Source organism: Marmota monax, unplaced genomic scaffold, assembly GCF_021218885.2.
Source record: "Marmota monax isolate L192 unplaced genomic scaffold, Marmota_monax_Labrador192_F-V1.1 WCK01_AAM20220418_F8-fsc00038, whole genome shotgun sequence".
Lineage (NCBI taxonomy): Eukaryota > Metazoa > Chordata > Mammalia > Rodentia > Sciuridae > Marmota > Marmota monax.
The window spans coordinates 1,135,892-1,154,018 of record NW_026692498.1 but is presented as its reverse complement, the minus strand read 5'-3'; the positions used below and the strand labels follow the sequence as shown (position 1 = coordinate 1,154,018).

The window sequence follows — 18,127 nt, the reverse complement described above, 5'->3', positions numbered from 1 at the left end:
AGGTATGCCAGGGTGGAGAGGCTCTGTGGCCACCATGGTGGTGACAAAGGTCAGCCAGCTAGGGACCCCAGGTCCCTTGAGGGAGACTGGTAGGTGGAAGGCCCAGTGGGGGTACGGAGCTGTGGCCACCCTGGCAGAGGAACCACAAAGCTCCAGGACCACTGTTAGGAGGGTCCAAGTGCTCCTGCCCAACGGCTGCCCCTTTTCCAGGAAGTTTGTCCCAACCCCACAATGGCCTCAAGTTGATGGTTCTGTGAGTCCTATGGGTCTGGTTAAGAAGCAATGGCCTCTGTGGCCTGAGACAAGGCTCTTCCACTGCCCACCAGAACACCCACAGAGAGATCACAGAGGGTGAGGCAAGAGCCTGTGCTGCCAGCCACATGGCCTCTCTACAACCCATCCAGCCCACACTGCAGCCAGCACCCCATCACACAGCGCTCCAATCCAGCCAGCACTGCACTCCACCCCAGCACTGCACTCCAGCCCACTACACTCCAGCCTGAGCTCCAGTCCAGCCAGCACTCCACTCCAGCCCATCACTCCACTCCAGCCAGCTCTGTACTCTAGCCAGTACTCCACTCCACCACAGCACTGCACTCCAGCCAGCACTCCACTCCAGCCCAGTACTCCACTGCACCCAAGATCCAGGCCAGCCAGCACTGCACTCCAGTCAGCACTGCACTGTGCCACATCACTGAACTCCAGCCAGCACTGCACTCCACCACAGCACTGCACTCCAGCCCAGCACTCCACTCCAGCCAGCTCTATACTCCAGCCAGCACTGCACTCCAGCCCAACACTCCAATCCAGCCAGCTCTGTACTCCAGCCAGCACTGCACTCAACCACAGCACTGCACTCCACCACAACACTGCACTCCAGAAAGCACTGCACTCCAGCCCAGCACTCCACTCCAGCCAGCACTGCACTCCAGCCAGCACTGCACTCCAGCCCAGCACTCCATTCCAGGGAGCCTCTGTACTCCAGCCAGCACTGCACTCAACCACAACACTCCAGCCCGACACTCCACTCCAGCCCAGCACTCCACTCCAGCCAGTCCACTCCAGCCCGACACTCCACTAGAGCACAACACTCCACTCCAACAGCACTGCACTCCAGCCAGCACTGCACTCCACCACAGTACTGCACTCCACCACAGTACTGCACTCCAGCCAGCACTACACTCCAGACCTGCACTGCATTCCAGCCTGAGCTCCACTCTAGCCAGCACTGCATTCCATTCAGCACTGCACTCCAGCCCGAGGCCCAGTCCAGCCAGCGATCCACTCAAGCCCAGCACTCCACTCCAGCCAGCACTGCACTCCACCGCAACACTGCACTCCACCACAGCACTGCACTCCAGCTCAGCACTCCACTCCAGCCCAGCACTGCACTCCAGCCAGCACACTCCAGCCAGCACTGCACTCCAGCCCAGCACTCCATTCCAGGGAGCCTCTGTACTCCAGCCAGCACTGCACTCAACCACAACACTGCACTCCAGCCCAACACTCCACTCCAGCCTAGCACTTCACTCCAGCACTGCACTGCACTCCAGCCAGCACTCCAATCCAGCCCCACACTCCACTATAGCACAACACTCCACTCCAACCAGCACTGCACTCTAGCCAACACTGCACTCCACCACAGCACTGCACTCCAGCAAGCACTACACTCCAGACTTGCACTGCACTCCAGCCTGAGCTCCACTCTAGCCAGCACTGTACTCCACCTCATCACAGCACTCCAGCCCGAGGTCCAGTCCAGCCAGAGCTCCACTCAAGCCCAGCACTCCACTCCAGCCAGCACTGCACTCCACCACAACACTGCACTCTACCACAGCACTGCACTCCAGCCAGCACTGCATTGCAGCCCAGCACTCCACTCCAGCCAGCTCTGTACTCCAGCCAGCACTGAATTCAACCAAAGCACTGCACTCCAGCCCATCACTCCACTGCACTCCAGACCTGCACAGCATTCCAGCCCAGCACTGCACTCCAGCCAGCATTCAACTCCAGCCAACTCTGTAATCCAGCCAGCACTGCACTCAACCACAGCACTACACTCCATCCAGCACTCCATTCCAGCCCAGCACTGCACTGCAACACATCACTGCACTCCAGCCAGCACTACACTCGAGCCAGCACTGCACTCCAGCCAGCACTACACTCGAGCCAGCACTGCACTCCAGCCAGCACTACACTCGAGCCAGCACTGCACTCCAGCCCAGCACTGCACTCCACCACAGCATGGCTCTCCAGCCAGCATGGCACTCCAGCCTAGCACGGCACTCCAGCCAGCATGGCACTCCAGCCTAGCATGGCATTCCAGACAGCACTGCACTCCAGCCAGCACTACACTCCAGCCAGAACTGCATTCCACCAAATCACTGCACTCCACCACAGCACTGCATTCCAGCAAGCACTACACTTCAGCCCTGGACTCCACTCCAACGAGCACTGCAGTCTGCCCAGCACTCACTCCGGCCCTGCACTTCACTCCAGCCAAAACTCCACTCCAGCACAAAACTCCACTCCAACCAGCACTGCACTCCAGCCAAACACCGCACTCCAGCCCAACACCACACTCCAGCCAGCACCCCACTCCAGCCAGCACTCCACTCCAGCCCAAAACTCCACTCCAGCCCAACACTCCACTCCAGCCAGCACTCCACTCCAGCCCAACCCTGCACTCCAGCCCAACCCTGCACTCCAGCCAGCACTCCACTCCAGCCCAGTACTCCACTCCAGCCCAACACCACACTCCAGCCAGCACCCCACTCCAGCCAGCACTCCACTCCAGCCCAAAACTCCACTCCAGTCCAACACTCCACTCCAGCCAGCACTCCACTCCAGCCCAAAACTCCACTCCATCCCAGTACTCCTCTCCAGCCCAGCACTCCAGCCCAGCAATACCTACAAATATTTTTTGTTCTCATAGACGTCATGCAGCTTCAGGACATGTGGGTGTTCGATGAGTTTCAGGATGGCGATCTCGCGCTCCACCTGCCAAGTGGACGATTATCAGGCCACCCTCAAAGCCAGGGCTTGACGAGCAGCTCTCCCCACCAGAGCACTGCCTGTCCACTCACTATCTGACCTTGCTTTTGGGGTAGACTAGGGAAAAGGGTGCCCTTGGCCTGGTCCCCACTGCATGTGGCTATGACTTGCTCCAGGCGAGTCCAGGGTGAGCAGCCAGGACAGACCTACCTGGGCAGCTGTAGCCTGGGCAGGGCTGCAGGTGGGTGCGCAGCCACCTGTGTGTATACATGTGCAGCACAGCAGGCTGTGAGAAAAATGTCCTGGCTTCCCCCACCCCTTTGTGGGGAGCACAGAGCCTGTCCCAGGGCCCAGGGAGGTCAGAAGTGGCCCCTGAGAGCATGGTGGACAGAGGACACCACAGGCCTGCTTCTGAGCGGCAGGCAGGGCCTCACCCTCCTCTACATCTGCTCTGCCCTGCGGAAGCTGGCAGGGAGGAGTCACCCAGGCAGGAGGGTGGCAGCTCAGTGCCCCTCATTGCACCTGCCCCTGGCCCTTCTCCCCCCGTGGTGCCAGGCCTCCTCCCCACGCTTTGGCCTCCTGCCACTGGGCTCTATGCTTCCCACTCACGTGTCCCAGATTCAGCATTCATCCTGAGCCCCACTTGAGCTGGGTGCTGCCTTTGCCCTGGCCCCCCTGAGCCTCAGCTGCACCCCACGGCAGGGTCAGAGGTCAGCTCCCAACCCCTCAAGTCTCCAGTCCATCCAAGCTGCTGTCCTGTCCCTTACAGCTGCGCAACTCTCCTCCGGGTGCTTGGTTTTCCCAATCCAGTGTCTGCTGCCTCCAGCAGCCATGCACCCTTAAAACTATAACATCAACAGTCCCTAAATCCCCATGGGTCTCGGTCATTTTCATCCTGGCCATTGCTCCCAACCCTAACCTAAGCCCTGTCCTTGTCACCTGTCTTAGCTCCCACCACCAGGCCTGGTCCAGGCCAGCTCTGCCCTGCAGAGATGCCCCCAGGCCCTGTGCACCTGCGTGGCCAGACACCTTGGAGGATGAGGGATTGAACGAGGACACCATCAGAGCTGTCCAGCACCCAGGCGGGGGCTCGGCCTCAGCCCTGCTGAAGGGGACACTCTTTTGGCCATTGCAGCAACCCCAGCCCGTCCCATACCCATATGGTGGGAACAGGGTCTCGGGACCTCTGCCCCACCAAAGTCAGGCCTCATAATGCCCCAAGGATCCAGTAGCCCACTGAGGGGCTGGACAGACCCCAGGAGCCTTCTACCCACAGAGCTGCACTAGTCCCAGTGACCAGACTCCAGCACATGCGCCCCGCCCCCAGCCTGGTCTTGATGTGGGGAGGGGCTCCTCAGGGACGGGGTCTCCTCTATTCTAACTGGGGAAACAGGTGCAGTAGGTGAGAACACCAGGGAGGTCTGTCTGCTAGGGGCCTGTCCTTCAGCCAGGGAAGCCACTTGCTGTGGCCAGGAGGAGTGGGCACAGGGGAGGAGGAGGTCCTGGGGCGCCTGTCCCCATCCAGAGGGACTGCAGAGGCCCCGCCCCCACCCCACCCAGCCAGCTCACCTTCATCAGCACAGACTCGCTCAGCTTCTCACGGTTGACGATTTTGATGGCGACTTTCTGGCATGTGACACAGTGGATTCCCAACTTCACCAGGCCTGCAGGAGAGAGGGGACCAGGCTCAGCCACTCAGGGCTACGCGGCACCCTGCACCTGGCCAGCAGGGACGCACCACTCCCACTGGGGCTCCTCGCTTAGGGTCTGCACCCTGTCCCTCCCTCCCGGAGCACCCAAGCCTGCTGGGCTCCACGGCCACCGTCTGCCCAGGGGTCCCTCGGTTACTGGCAGAACAGCTCCATGGAAAGGTGGCATGCTGCCCCCCAAAGCCCACCCCTCCTGAGCCTTGGTCTCCGTGAGCCCTCATCCTTCCACAGGGGGAGGCCATCCCAGTTGGGAGCCCACAGACCTGTGCCTGAGGCCACATCACTCTTGCCCCAGGACACCAGGACAGGCCCAGGCCCACTCCCCAGGCAGCTCCACCCAGCCTTCTGTGGCCCAAGACCCTCCTCCCTGGAGCCCTGGGGACGGGTGCTCAAGCTACCTCCACTCATCATGTCCATGGAGCCCTGGTCTCCCACCCCACCCTGCCATGTCAACTGCCCAGCTGCCCCCGGCCAGGTATGGTCTTTCCCCAGCTCCCCTAGCCTGTGGGCAGGCTGGCGTGTGCACACGTGTGTGCCGCTTTTCCTGTTTGTAAGAGCCCTTGGTCTCAGGTGGGAAATCAAGCTTTTGTGTGTCACATGGTTTGGAAACATTCCCCTGGCCCTGGCCCTGGTCTCAGCTTGTCCTCTGGAGCCCAAATCTTCACCGCCGATCACATCCTGCAGGACAGGCTCTATGCCGGTGAGTCTGGCATCACAGTCCCTGCCTCTGATAGTGATGGTGGCCCTGCTTTCTGCAGGTCATCAGCTCCCATGGATCCCTGGGAACCCTGCCACCTCCCCTAGCCTGTGTCCCAGGCTGGGCACAGATGCCTCCTCCAGGCCTGGTCCAGAGGTCCCAAGATAGGCTGACACTTCCCTGGCCAGCCTGCGGGGAGCAGGGCCAGGGGACCCTGGGTGTCTGTGAGCTTCCCTAGGCAGGAGCAGCCGCTGCCCTCCGTGGGGTGTGCTCCGAGGAACGCCAGCCCAGGCCTGGTGCAGGCTCCCGGGGCCTCACCAGCTGCCTGTGTTTCCCGCTCAGATGGGAGCGCAGAGCACAGCAGGAACGGCGTCCACAGCTCTGCCCATCCATCGTGCAGAGCCACCTTGGCAAGCGCCGCAGCTGACCCAGGGCTGGCAGTGGCTCCTCCACACAGCAGTCAGGACAGGGGTGCCCCCGACACTGGGAGCTCTTCCCAACAGACACGAGACTCTCTGCACGTGGCCAGGGTGCAGCAGGTCAAACAAGGTCCAGCAGGTCCCCACATGAGCTGGAGGCTCAGGAGACCCAGGGAACAGCCAGGAGGTACAAGAGCCCCACACGGGAGAGGCTCCTGCAGTCCACAAGGCCACACCTCAGAGCACCGCCCAGTCAGAGACAAGGCCAGAGACACAAGGGCAACAAGAAGTGGGAGATCGGCCCAGCTCCCGGAACTTCCTGTCCCATCAGGCCAAACCCTGAGACCCCAAAGACAGAAAGCAGCCCTGTGTTCCCCGGATCTAATGAGAGCAGGACCAGCGGGGCGGGAGGGGCAGACAGCAGACCGTCCCAGGGCAGGAGGGTGCAGCCTCGGCCTGGCTCTGCACAGCTCAGGGAGAATGGATGTGAATGTCCCAAAGGGGGAGAGTCTTGCCTTCACAGCACAGCAGCCAGGGTACCAGCAGCCCTGAAGACACAGCGTTACAAACATAATATCAGGGACCACAGGTGGACACTGGCTGGCTGACCTCAGGGGAGATGCTGGTCTCAGAGCTCAGGGCCCCATACAGGGACAGCACACAAACCTAGGCATGCATGTACACAGGCATGCATAAACACGTGTACACACATACACATACTTGTACATGCATCACACGTCTGCACCCATGCACACACGTGCACACACCTACACATGTGCACACAAACCCACATGCATGTGCAACCTCAGATGACGGGGCTACATGATGTGTGTGGGAAACGTGGTCCTGCTTCAGGAAACAGGAAGTGGGCGTGAACGGCAGAGCACCGGACAGCAGCCAAGGATCAAAGTCCCAGAAGTCGGACATAAAAAGGGTGCGGCCACTGTCCCCACCACCAGTTGTGCCCCCAAGATCTGCTGGGCCTGGCCTGGGCTCCACCCCGCCTCCAGGAGGGGAGATTCTGGCATCAAGGGACCAGCTGGGAGTACAAAGGGCCACCCAAACAAGAGGCTCCTGCCAGGCGCAAGGCCTTCCTCAGGGCTCCTGTGGGCAGAGGCAGTCCAGCCCAGTGACAACAGGCACAGAAGCCAGGCCAGGCCCCACCACTGCTCAGACACATCCGGCCTTAGGACGCAGCCCGTGCAGGGAAGCCATGCTGGTGTCCTTGATCCCTGCCTCTCCCTCCGTCTCCACCTCCTTTCACTAGTTTCCCTCTGACCACAAAGTCCTTCCCCACTACTGAGAACTCCTGCCCACTCCGTAAAGCCCAGCATGCAGGTGCCCCTCCTTGGTGCCCTCGGGAGAGAATCAGCCCCATGTCCTACTCTCCCACAGCCCCAGGGGCCCCTGGGGCTGGGTGTCTGGGTGCCCAGGTGCTTGGCCACCTCCCTGGTGGCAGAGTGGCGAGCGTGCCCTCGGGAGCCCTCCAGTCCTTAGGTCCAAGCCCTGCAGCCCCTGGGACTGTGGGCCGGGCGGCTACTGGGGGGAAGCCCAGGATCATCCTGAATCGCCCGGCCCTCCCACTCGCTGGGGCTTATTTTCCAATTGTGACTTTATCTCTAATTACTGTCTTTACACACACCAGGCTCAAGAGGAAAGTGCACGTGTCACAGATAATTGCACGGGTGGGACCAAAGCCAGGGAACCTCCAGCTCCCACCACCGCGTCTGCGGGAGGCAGGGGCAGGGAGGGTGAGGGGCTGCCGGCATCCTGGGCCCTGGGGCCACAGTGAGGACCTGGGCCCCGGGAGCTCCTGACCTCGGGGACCTGGTCCTGCTGCTCTTTGGTGTCAGTGGGGTCCCCCAGGCACATGACAGTGCTGGCAACGGGGTTCCTGGAGGGTTGGGAGGCAGTGGACACGTGGGCCCTAGGCTGCAGCACAAGCCACCTGACACCAAGGCACCTGCAGGCCGGAGGACCCATCTCAAAGTGACCAGCTGGCAGGGGACGCAGGGCCTGGGCCCATCCTGTGGCCCTCCTCAGTGAGTCCTGGCCCCTCGCCAGCTGTCCTCACTACATCTCAAGTGGGTCATGAGGCTGCAGGACTCTGGGACCAGCTAGAGGCCACACACCTCTCATGACATCCCTGTGTGCGTCCCCCTGTTGGTCTCCCCACACCTGGCCTAAGCATTGGGAGATGGACGCTGGAGAGCACTGTGGCTATAGATCCATCTGCCCCTCTATCATCACCCTGTCCCCAGGGGACACCCTCCCCAGGCACTGGGCCTCACAGGAAGACACAGGGTGCAGGCCTTCAATGCCGGTCCCCTGAGATTCGTGACACTGCACAGAGTGGCCCTTAAGACACAAGCCCGGCGGCTGCCTTGCATTGCCCTGACCTCTGGGGGTCTTGAAGTGATATTTGGGGGTGCCAAGCATGGGCTATACAAAGGAACCTTGTCTTAGCAACTATCTAGATGGCTGTCACCATAAGCCCTGTCCCCAGTAGAAGAGGTGGCCCCCAGGTGGGCTTCCGGAGGAGCAAGTGGTGGTGGAGACCCTCCCCATGCTTCAGGCCCTACTCTCGGCATCCCCTTCCCTTGCTGGCCCTCCCCAGCCATGATATGCCCCCCAGCAGTGGACCCAGCTCTCCAGTGCCTGAGAAGTTGCTAGGTGGAGGGTCAACGGGCACCCAGCCTCCTCCATGCCCCCTGTTGGTGCACTGCAGCAGGTGCCAGCCAGCTGCCCCAGGGTCACTGAGTCACCAGCCTGGAGGGCCACCTGGAGCTGGGTATGAGAGAGGATATGAGTTCAGACAGTGGACTGGAGTGGGCCCCTCTGGCCACAGGCCCCGCGAGGGGATGTGGCGGGAGTGAGTGGTGGGCTACAGCATGCTGAGGACCTCCCCTCTCAGTGTGTCTGAGATGCCTCAGCTGCAGGGAGAGGCGGGGCTCTGCAACCAGGACCCACAGGGTGCTGTCCTTGGTGCTGGACATGGCCCTTGCCCCACAGGAGAGCCTGGTCTCTGGCAGCCGTGGGGCAGGCCTTGACTTGGCCCGGAGGGGCAGCTGTGGAGTCAGCGGTCCTTGGGCACAGAGACACAGCAGCAGCCTCCCTGCAGTTCCTGGGGAGTGAGGCTCCTCGCAGGCAGGACACGTCAGAGTGCCCAGGCCTGAGTCAGCGGACAAGCCACCCCCGTCAACCTGCAGAGCCAGGGCAGGCCAGGCCCCTGCCACCTCAGGAGGGCTGCTGGGAGGCCAGTGCTCCGTGGAGTGCTCCAGAGCCCTGGGCCCCCTTCACCACTGCCCTGCTCTGGAATCAAGTGGATGTCATCCTGAACTGGGCCCTTCAGGTGGCCCAGCTTCTGGGTGGCCGCCACAGGGCGGTGACCCACTTCCTCAGCCTGCTCTCTGCGGGCAGCAGTTGGTGTGAAGACGCGCAGCCTGGCCGGCGCAGCTGTCCACACAGGGGTCAGCACGATGCTGGCACCTGGAGACCCACAATGCTGACTGCGACCTTGGCCAACGGGAGACAGGTCCGAGGGAGTGTCGGGGCCAGACACACGTGGGCACTTGGGAAACTGAGTCCCCGCCCAGCCGGGCTGGGTCGCCAAGGGCGGACGCAGCAGGATCCTGCCAGAGCCCATAGGCCACTGCCCTGGGATGTCCTGATGGAGCTTTGCGGCCCCACCAGAAGGCCAGCTCTGAGCAGCCTCATGGTGGCCTCACTAGACACTCAGGCCACAGTCCCAATACACACACCACAACCCCACACCCGGGCAGGGGCCAGAAGTGCTGGTCCACAGGGCCAGCTGGGTCCACGTGGGCTTCCAGGAAAAGCTGACCCTTAAGAGGAGGCCTGGAGAGGCAGGGCCTCACACCTGGGTGCTTTTGGCCATGTGACCTTTGGCTTTCACAGTCTGGGAACGCCAGACCCCCTCCCTGCCCAGGCACCCAGGTTTCCAGGCCATGGCTGCTGGTCCCAGCCTACAGTGACCAGACTGGTGTACAGGCCCAGCAAGGCTGTGGATGGGGTGTGCAGGACACACAGGACAGCGGCTCCACACTGACCCGCACACAGGGAACCAACAGCCAGGTGCGCAGGGTGCAGGAAGAGATGGAGACTCCTTAGGCTGCACCCGCCAGGGGAGCCCAACCTAACCCTGCAGGAGCAGGAGGCGGCACCACACAGACCGCAGCCGCCCACCAGTGTGCCAGGGAGGGCTGGCGTCTCTGGGGAGACGACTGTTCACGCTCCGAAAAGGAACCTCTCAAATTAAATTAATTAAGCCCTGAAATATTTCACTTGCCGGCAGCCAGTGGGCTGTCTCTGCTGTGCCCCAGCCCAGCACCCAAACACTGGGAGTTGGCTGCCACACCTTGCAGACCCAACCCACAGCTTGTGCCTGGAGGGAGGCCCGTCCCAGGGGAGGCAGGACTCCTGCACGACCCCCCTCTCCCAGTACCCACCCCAAGTCCCTTCCCAGGCAGAGCAGACCCTCTCTGCAGCCCAGGGGGGGATGGGGAGCAGAAGCCTGGTTCCCCCCACCTCAGGAGTGGGCCCTCGGATGCCCCCCAGCCACAGGGCTCTCCTAACACTCCACCCTGCTGTGGTGTACTGGACAAGAACCCCCACATCTGAAGTCCTAGTCACCCCACACTGACTCCTCCTCCTCCAGGAGGGGCCTGGGATTGCTCCCAAGAAGAGAACCCAGCCAGGGGGTCCCAGGTGGGACCAGCCAAGCCAGGGGCCCTCCTCCACCCGAAGGCAGCCCACAGGGGCTCAGAGCTGTTCTTGTCCCTAGCTGCCCCATGACCTCTTCTGCTCTGCACTCAAGATGGGAGAGAAGCCACTGATCAGCCCGGGCTGAGGCCCCCCACCCCTGTGCACACAGACACCCCGCTCCCCATGGGATGCTGGGTGCCCAGTCCTCCAGGCTGGGCTTCCCCAGGAGGAATGGTCCTGGGCTAGTGGAGCCCGGGGGTGCTTCTGAGGCTGGCTTCAGGGCAGAGGAGTCAGGCAGGGAGGGACTGCTCCCCAGAGGCCTGCTGACCCAGGGGTGGAAGAGGGTGCGGAGCAGCAGTTCTGGGTTCAGAGGGGGACCCTGGCTGCCAGGGCACTGCCAGAAACGCAGGCTGGATCCTGGGCAGGCTGGCTCTCAGGGCTGCCCCTAGGACCCCACCTCTGATTAGAAGAGGCAGGCCGGCAGTGATGGAGAGACCGTACGCATTCAGAGCCCTCGGAAAAGTTTGCACAGGGGCTGGGCTGTCTCCAGGGACCGGGGAGGCTGTGCGTGTCTGGGCCAGGGAAGGGGGTCAGGGTGGGCCCCAGAGTCGGGCTGCTGAAACAGAGGGAGCAATCACCGAGGTTTGAACACGAGATCCTCAGGGTTGCACCTCCCTCCAGGCCTGGACAGAGACCACCCAGGACAAGGTTCAGCCAAGCAGGGGCAGGGGTGCCCCGGGCAACCCGGCCTCACTGCAACACCCTGACCCACTCCTTGCCCATCAGCACATGACAGACAGCTCCAGGCGGAGGTCACACACCGCAGACCCAGGTGAGAACACCTTGCTCCTTCCTTATCAGAACCACACGGGCCTCCTCCCCGGGAAGTGCCCCATGACCAGCACGGGAGGAGCTGTAAGTCCAGGGAGAGAGCACTGGGGCAGGCCTCGGGCAGCCCAGAGGTCCCATGCTGCTCCACAAGACTTGAAGGAGTTGCTAAGGTGAGGCCTCTACACAGAGCAGGAGAGAACCAGAAAGGGCCTGGGGACCCGGGAACAATGGTAAGTGCTGGCAAAGAAACCATGGAATAAAGATGAAAAGACGAAATGCCCCTGACGGGAGCAGGACAGAGATGCCAGGACAGATGGCCAACCAGAGAGCCCAGCTCCCGACAAGGGAGGAGCCCCAGGGGGCGACACCAGGGCCCGGGGGGACCCTCTGGGCAGCGCACTCAGCGGCTCAGCAAACCCAGAGTTCTCCTGGTGACACTCAAGCCCGTGTCCACTCCTGGGAGATGAGTCCCTCCTGGGCTCCCTCCCCTAGACGCCTGGCCCAGCCAGCTGAGGGGCCGCCAGGCCTGACCCAGCCAAAGTCCTGTGAAGATCCAGTGACCAGCCTGACGGGGGCAGCCCTGCCTGCCCGTTCTCAGCAGGAAGGGGCCATGTGGCCTGTCTTGGGGGCACAGCAGAGCAAGACACAGCTGCCCGGGGAAGCTGGGGAGGGGCCCAAGGCATCGCTAGTTGGAGGAAAGATGGACAAGGGCCTTCAGATGGGCTCACAGCAGAGTGGACCCCACAGAGGCCGAAGTGGACCCCACAGAGGCCGGCAGAGCTCCACAACAGGGCAATGGGAGCTGTCCACATGGGGACAGAGCATGGAGCGAAGACAACACATCAGAGGCTGCAGGACACCCCACAGGCCCACCCTTGCGCTTGAGTCCCAGAAACAGCGGCACGAGGGGCAGAGGGCACGTTTCAAGAGGGGACAAACTAAACACCTGCCCACAGATCCACGGAACTCTGAGCCGCAGCAGACAGAGCGCCCAGCAAGGCCCACCTGGGATCGCTCAGACAGAAGCACAGACAGAGAGATGCTCAGGGCACCAGGGATGGGAGCACCTGCCTCCTCTCCAGAAAGAAGACAGGGACCATGGCCTGCCTGCCTACATGCTGAGAGCCAGCCAGGCGTCCCCACAGCCCACGGAGAGGCAGGAGCACGTAGGGGGCCGACTCGCACCACACCTGTCCCCACCAGGGGAGCACCAGGTGCCAGCCATACCCAAGGAGGAAGGAGGCACGCCCAAGAGGGGACCCCTGCCCAGCAGAGGACCACTCACGCAAACTGAAGTCCACTCCTGGAAGGGCACCGTAGGCAGGTCCAGAGGTCCCGCAGGGAGATGGGAGGGTCTTGCTCCAAAGGGCTGATCCTGTGGCGGTGGCAGCAGAGCCCATGGGGTACGTCACCCCAGCCCTCGGCTCAGCCTGCAGGGCCAAGCCCTCACCCAGGATCTTTAGCCTTTCCAGTGACTTAGAAATCACTGAGGATAGGGGCTGGGCTGGGGCTCAGTGCAGAGCGCTCGCCTAGCACGTGTGAGGCACTGGGTTCCATCCTCAGCACCACATAGAAATCAGAAAATAAAATAAAGGTTAAAAAATACAATAACATTTTTTAAAAAAACAATAAGGCTTTAAAAGATCACTGAGGACACTAGTAGAGATCTATTTGTGTGGTTAGGTCTGCTGATGTTTATTGTGTTAGAAATTAAAACAAATTTCACAAATACTTGTTCACTGACAAACAATAAAGCTGTTCCACACACAGATGTAAGTGCAACTTTATTAACTGCCCTGTCCGCCCCCGTGGGGGTCAGGGAGAAGAACAGCCCTCCAGTCCTCACGCCGCTCGGAGAAGGCGTCTCCCATGGTGTCAAACAAACAGTATCCAGTCAGACCCCGGAAGGTTTCACGGACCCCAGGGACCCCTGGCCTAGGACTGAGGCTGCCCACCTTCCTACCTTCTGGACACAGTTTGAAGTGGGAGCACTTTATCAAATCAGCCAAGGGACCCACTGTGCTTCTCCCCAGGGTGAGGGCACCCCTTAACCTCTAACGGACGACTCCAAGTGGTCGTGGATGCCAGGCATTTCCAACAGAAGCTCCCTCCCACCCCGGGGCCCAGCTGACCCAGGGTCCCCTATGGGCAGCCTGCAGGCCTGCAGGGAGGGGACAGAGGGGTAGCCCAACCCAGCCCAGCCAACCCCAGGCTGTGGACCTAAGTGGGGCCTGAGGTCAGCCCCACACCCCTGCCTCTCAGCCCTGAGAGCAGGTGGAAGTCCATGGGCAGCCGCCACAGGGGCGTGGGGCTGGCAGGACTCACACCAGACCTGCAGCCAGGGTCCCCAATTCACCCAGCTGGCCGGCCCAGAGACAGGTAAAAGACCAGCTGGCCGGCCCAGAGACAGGTAAAAGACCAGCTGGCCGGCCCAGAGACAGGTAAAAGACCAGCTGGCCGGCCCAGAGACAGGTAAAAGACCAGCTGGCCGGCCCAGAGACAGGTAAAAGACCAGCTGGCCGGCCCAGAGACAGGTAAAAGACCAGCTGGCCGGCCCAGAGACAGGTAAAAGACCAGCTGGCCGGCCCAGAGACAGGTAAAAGACCAGCTGGCCGGCCCAGAGACAGGTAAAAGACCAGCTGGCCGGCCCAGAGACAGGTAAAAGACCAGCTGGCCGGCCCAGAGACAGGTAAAAGACCAGCTGGCCGGCCCAGAGACAGGTAAAAGACCAGCTGGCCGGCCCAGAGACAGGTAAAAGACCAGCTGGCCGGCCCAGAGACAGGTAAAAGACCAGCTGGCCGGCCCAGAGACAGGTAAAAGACCAGCTGGCCGGCCCAGAGACAGGTAAAAGACCAGCTGGCCGGCCCAGAGACAGGTAAAAGACCAGCTGGCCGGCCCAGAGACAGGTAAAAGACCAGCTGGCCGGCCCAGAGACAGGTAAAAGACCAGCTGGCCGGCCCAGAGACAGGTAAAAGACCAGCTGGCCCCTGGCCACCTGTCAGCCCTGGGAAGGCCACACCCACCCACACCTGGGAGCCTCCTGGGAAACACAGAGGGGGGGGGGGAATGGGTGGGGGTCTCCGCCCTGGGAAGGCCACACCCACCCACACCTGGGAGCCTCCTGGGAAACACAGAGGGAGGGGGGAATGGGTGGGGGTCTCCGCCCTGGGAAGGCCACACTCACCCACACCTGGGAGCCTCCTGGGAAACACAGAGGGAGGGGGGAATGGGTGGGGGTCTCCGCCCTGGGAAGGCCACACCCACCCACACCTGGGAGCCTCCTGGGAAACACAGAGGGAGGGGGGAATGGGTGGGGGTCTCCGCCCTGGGAAGGCCACACTCACCCACACCTGGGAGCCTCCTGGGAAACAGAGAGGGAGGGGGGAATGGGTGGGGGTCTCCGCCCTGGGAAGGCCACACCCACCCACACCTGGGAGCCTCCTGGGAAACACAGAGGGAGGGGGGAATGGGTGGGGGTCTCCGCCCTGGGAAGGCCACACTCACCCACACCTGGGAGCCTCCTGGGAAACAGAGGGGGGGGGGAATGGGTGGGGGTCTCCGCCCTGGGAAGGCCACACTCACCCACACCTGGGAGCCTCCTGGGAAACAGAGAGGGAAGTGGGAATGGGTGGGGGTCTCCGCCCTGGGAAGGCCACACCCACCCACACCTGGGAGCCTCCTGGGAAACAGAGGGGGGGGGGAATGGGTGGGGGTCTCCGCCCTGGGAAGGCCACACTCACCCACACCTGGGAGCCTCCTGGGAAACACAGAGGGAAGTGGGAATGGGTGGGGGTCTCCGCCCTGGGAAGGCCACACCCACCCACACCTGGGAGCCTCCTGGGAAACACAGAGGGAAGTGGGAATGGGTGGGGGTCTCCGCCCTGGGAAGGCCACACCCACCCACACCTGGGAGCCTCCTGGGAAACACAGAGGGAAGTGGGAATGGGTGGGGGTCTCCGCCCTGGGAAGGCCACACCCACCCACACCTGGGAGCCTCCTGGGAAACACAGAGGGAGGGTGGGAATGGGTGGGGGTCTCCCCCCCACCCCCCAGGGCAGCTGCAGGGGCCAAGCTGAGAGCCACTACAGCTACAACTGCCCAGCCCTGCCCCCTGTTGGTGGGCAGGGGCAGGGGAGAGGGCCGGGCACCTGGCCCACCTCTCACAGAGGCAAGAAGTCCTACCCCTCCTGACATAGCTGGTTCCCACAGGAAGGCCAGGCCTGAGGACAGGGTGACACTTCCCTGCAAACCCTGCGGCCAGAGGCCCTCACTGCTGGACGGAGTGACTCAGACACAAGGCCTCTGCTGCTCTTGCCCTCAGGAGCCCATGGCCTACCAAGAGGGGTCAATGTCCCCCTAGGGTCCCCTACAGGCCCAGGATGGGGAAGCCCCCAGTTCTAGGCCTCTCTTGGTGGCTCCAGCAAGGGGCTATAGGGGGAGGCAGAAGGCAGGGGACGGAACGGGGCCCTGGGCTGACCAGGTGGGTGCTGGGTTGGCACACACTGCCGGAAGGGGCCATCTGGGAGGTTAACAGGCTGATGGTGGGGGACACTATCCAAGATGGACCACAGGGCCCACAGGGGTACCCAAGGGGCAGCTGGGGCCAGTATAGGCAGCCTGCTCCAGCCAGAGATGCTGGCTTGGGCCTGAGCCCAGGAGCCCCATGAGATGCAGAGCCCCAGCCCAGCCCCTGCCCTCTACCCTCCCAGAAAGGCCTGCCTGGGCCATGACCATCCCACTCCCAAGCCTGCAGGGAAGGGCAGACAGGGAAGGGGGCGTGATGGGCACCATGGAGGGACTGCCAGGCAGCCTCATCTGCTGCCCCCTGCCCTGCCAGGAACTGGCATCCAAAGGGGGCCCCTAGCCACCCCAACTATGGGGATCAAGAGCCACACTGCACCCTGGGCCCCAAAGCGCCGGCCAGCTGGGGCAAAGGTGCCCTGTGTCTGGGTGCCAAGGCCACCCCGGGCAGGTGGGCAGGGGTGCATCTGGGCTGGCAGCTGCTGTCCCTGGTTCCCAGATACAGCCCCTCCCACCACCTGACACCCCAGTGCTCTCTAAGGGGGCCCACTGCCTCACGGCAGGGCCCCATCCCACTGTCCCTACGAGGACCCAGGAAGCAGGACTGGAATACTGCAAGCTGTGCTCCTTGGGGAAGGGGGTCTCCCAATGTCATGACAGTTGTCAAGTCTGTCCCTCGGCACTGTGGCCAGGCCGGTGCCAGCAGGCCTCGCCCCTAGGGAGGCAGTGCCACATCAGGTGCCCGCCCTCCCAGCTGGCCTCAGTGGAGCACCTGTGCAGGTGGAGTTCCCACGGCCCCCATAGGGCCATGGCTTGGACCTGCCTGCCAGGCTCAGCCCCACTCTCCACAGAACACTGCTGACTCATGCAAGGTCACAGCAGCCAGTGAGTGTCCTGCAGGCCTGGACCCAGCCTGGGAGTGTGCCCAGGTGGGCTCCTGTATGCAGCCCTGCCCACCTGCTGGGTCAGGCCTGGGAGCTCTCCTTAGAGCAGGGAAGGGGGCCACCATCGGCTAGGACTCCACAGTCAGAGAAGGTGGTCCCCCACCCCAAGGAGGTATCCTGGGTTGGCAGTCATATGGGGTGAGGCTGGAGTCCCAGACACATCTTCTCCCCAACTCCAGGGTTGAGGAGGCAGGCCATGCCCACTGCCCAGCTCCCAGCCTGCTGGGGCCCTGACCCTTGGGCTGTCCAGCTAGGGACAGAGCCCCTTCCAATCTGCGACTCCAGCCCAGGAGCCAGGCTGGAAGACCCAAGGAAGGAGGCTCAGGCCTACACCTAAAGCCCACCCTCCCGTCCTGGGAGGCAGATCTGTGGCCCTGGGAGAAGCCTCTCCACTGAAGGTCAGAGAGCCCCCATCTCTGAAAGATCCCGCTGGTCTCTAAACCCCAGCAGACTCCGTCAAAGCCTCCCCCTCCTCTTTCCTGACAAACCTCCATCTGTTGCCATGGTGACCGGAGCAGAACCGGCAGGCAGCATCCACAGATCCCTGCCCCCACCCCTTCTTTCCATTCCCCTCAGCTGGGCCCCAGCTCAGACCCCCCACCCCACCCCACCCCACTCCAGCCCAGCCCCAGCCCTGGACTCTGAGGCCTGTGAACACCTGGCTTGGCTGCCCACTAACCCACAACACCCAGGCTGGTGCCATGCCCACTGCAAGGGATGCCCCACCTTTAGGCCAAAGAGGGGGCACCTGAGGAGGCCCATGGCCCAGCTTGGGCAGGCAGGGTGGGGAGGGACGTCCTGGCTGGGATCTGTGGGTGCTGCCCAAGTGCATGTCCAGCCCCCTCAGAGGGGGGCGCCTGGCTCCTTCACCCACCCTACATCAACTCCAGGCCCAAGACCAGAAAGAGGCAGAGCCCCAAGGACTGCCAGGAGCCAGCAGCACCCCAGCTCAGTCAGCCAGTCAGCTCAGAGCCCCCAGCTTCAAGCAAACGCTGCCCCCGCCAGAGGCGCCTGCTCAGGGCTCTTTTGTGCTGTGAACTGCTGTGTGGTCAGGATGGCCCAGCGCCCCGCTCCGCAGCTGTCTTGCGGTCCTCTGGGGCAGAGCTGACGCACAAGAGCTGCATGAACTTCAAGTGCTCCTTTGGTCTCCGCCTAAGCACGCTCCTGTGAAAGGCCACCCCAACAGGAGGCCAACGCACTGCGGCCCCCTTGTCCTGTGTCCTGCACAGCCCCTCCCTCAGGCCCGCACTGCCTTCTCCAGCTTCGGGGCAGGAGACACGTGGTGCA

At 62.6% G+C, this 18,127-nt stretch overlaps 1 protein-coding gene across 11 annotated transcripts in view; it reads right to left on the bottom strand.

The window, feature by feature from the left end:
• Window positions 1-18,127, bottom strand: part of Brsk2 (BR serine/threonine kinase 2) — a 53,723-nt gene that overhangs the window by 20,713 nt on the left and 14,883 nt on the right. For 10 of the 11 annotated variants that reach the window (XR_009226824.1, XR_009226826.1, XR_009226825.1 and 7 more), the window contains exons 2-3: window positions 4,564-4,658; window positions 2,915-3,000 (exon numbers count right to left, since the gene is read on the bottom strand). Coding sequence is in view for 8 of the 11 variants with exons in the window: in XM_058579343.1 (XP_058435326.1) it covers window positions 2,915-3,000; window positions 4,564-4,658 (181 nt within the window). In the remaining 3 variants the exon portion in view is untranslated. Of the gene's footprint in view, window positions 1-2,910; window positions 3,001-4,563; window positions 4,659-18,127 lie in introns of those variants that run through there. The other variant, XM_058579349.1, reaches the window with a different exon arrangement.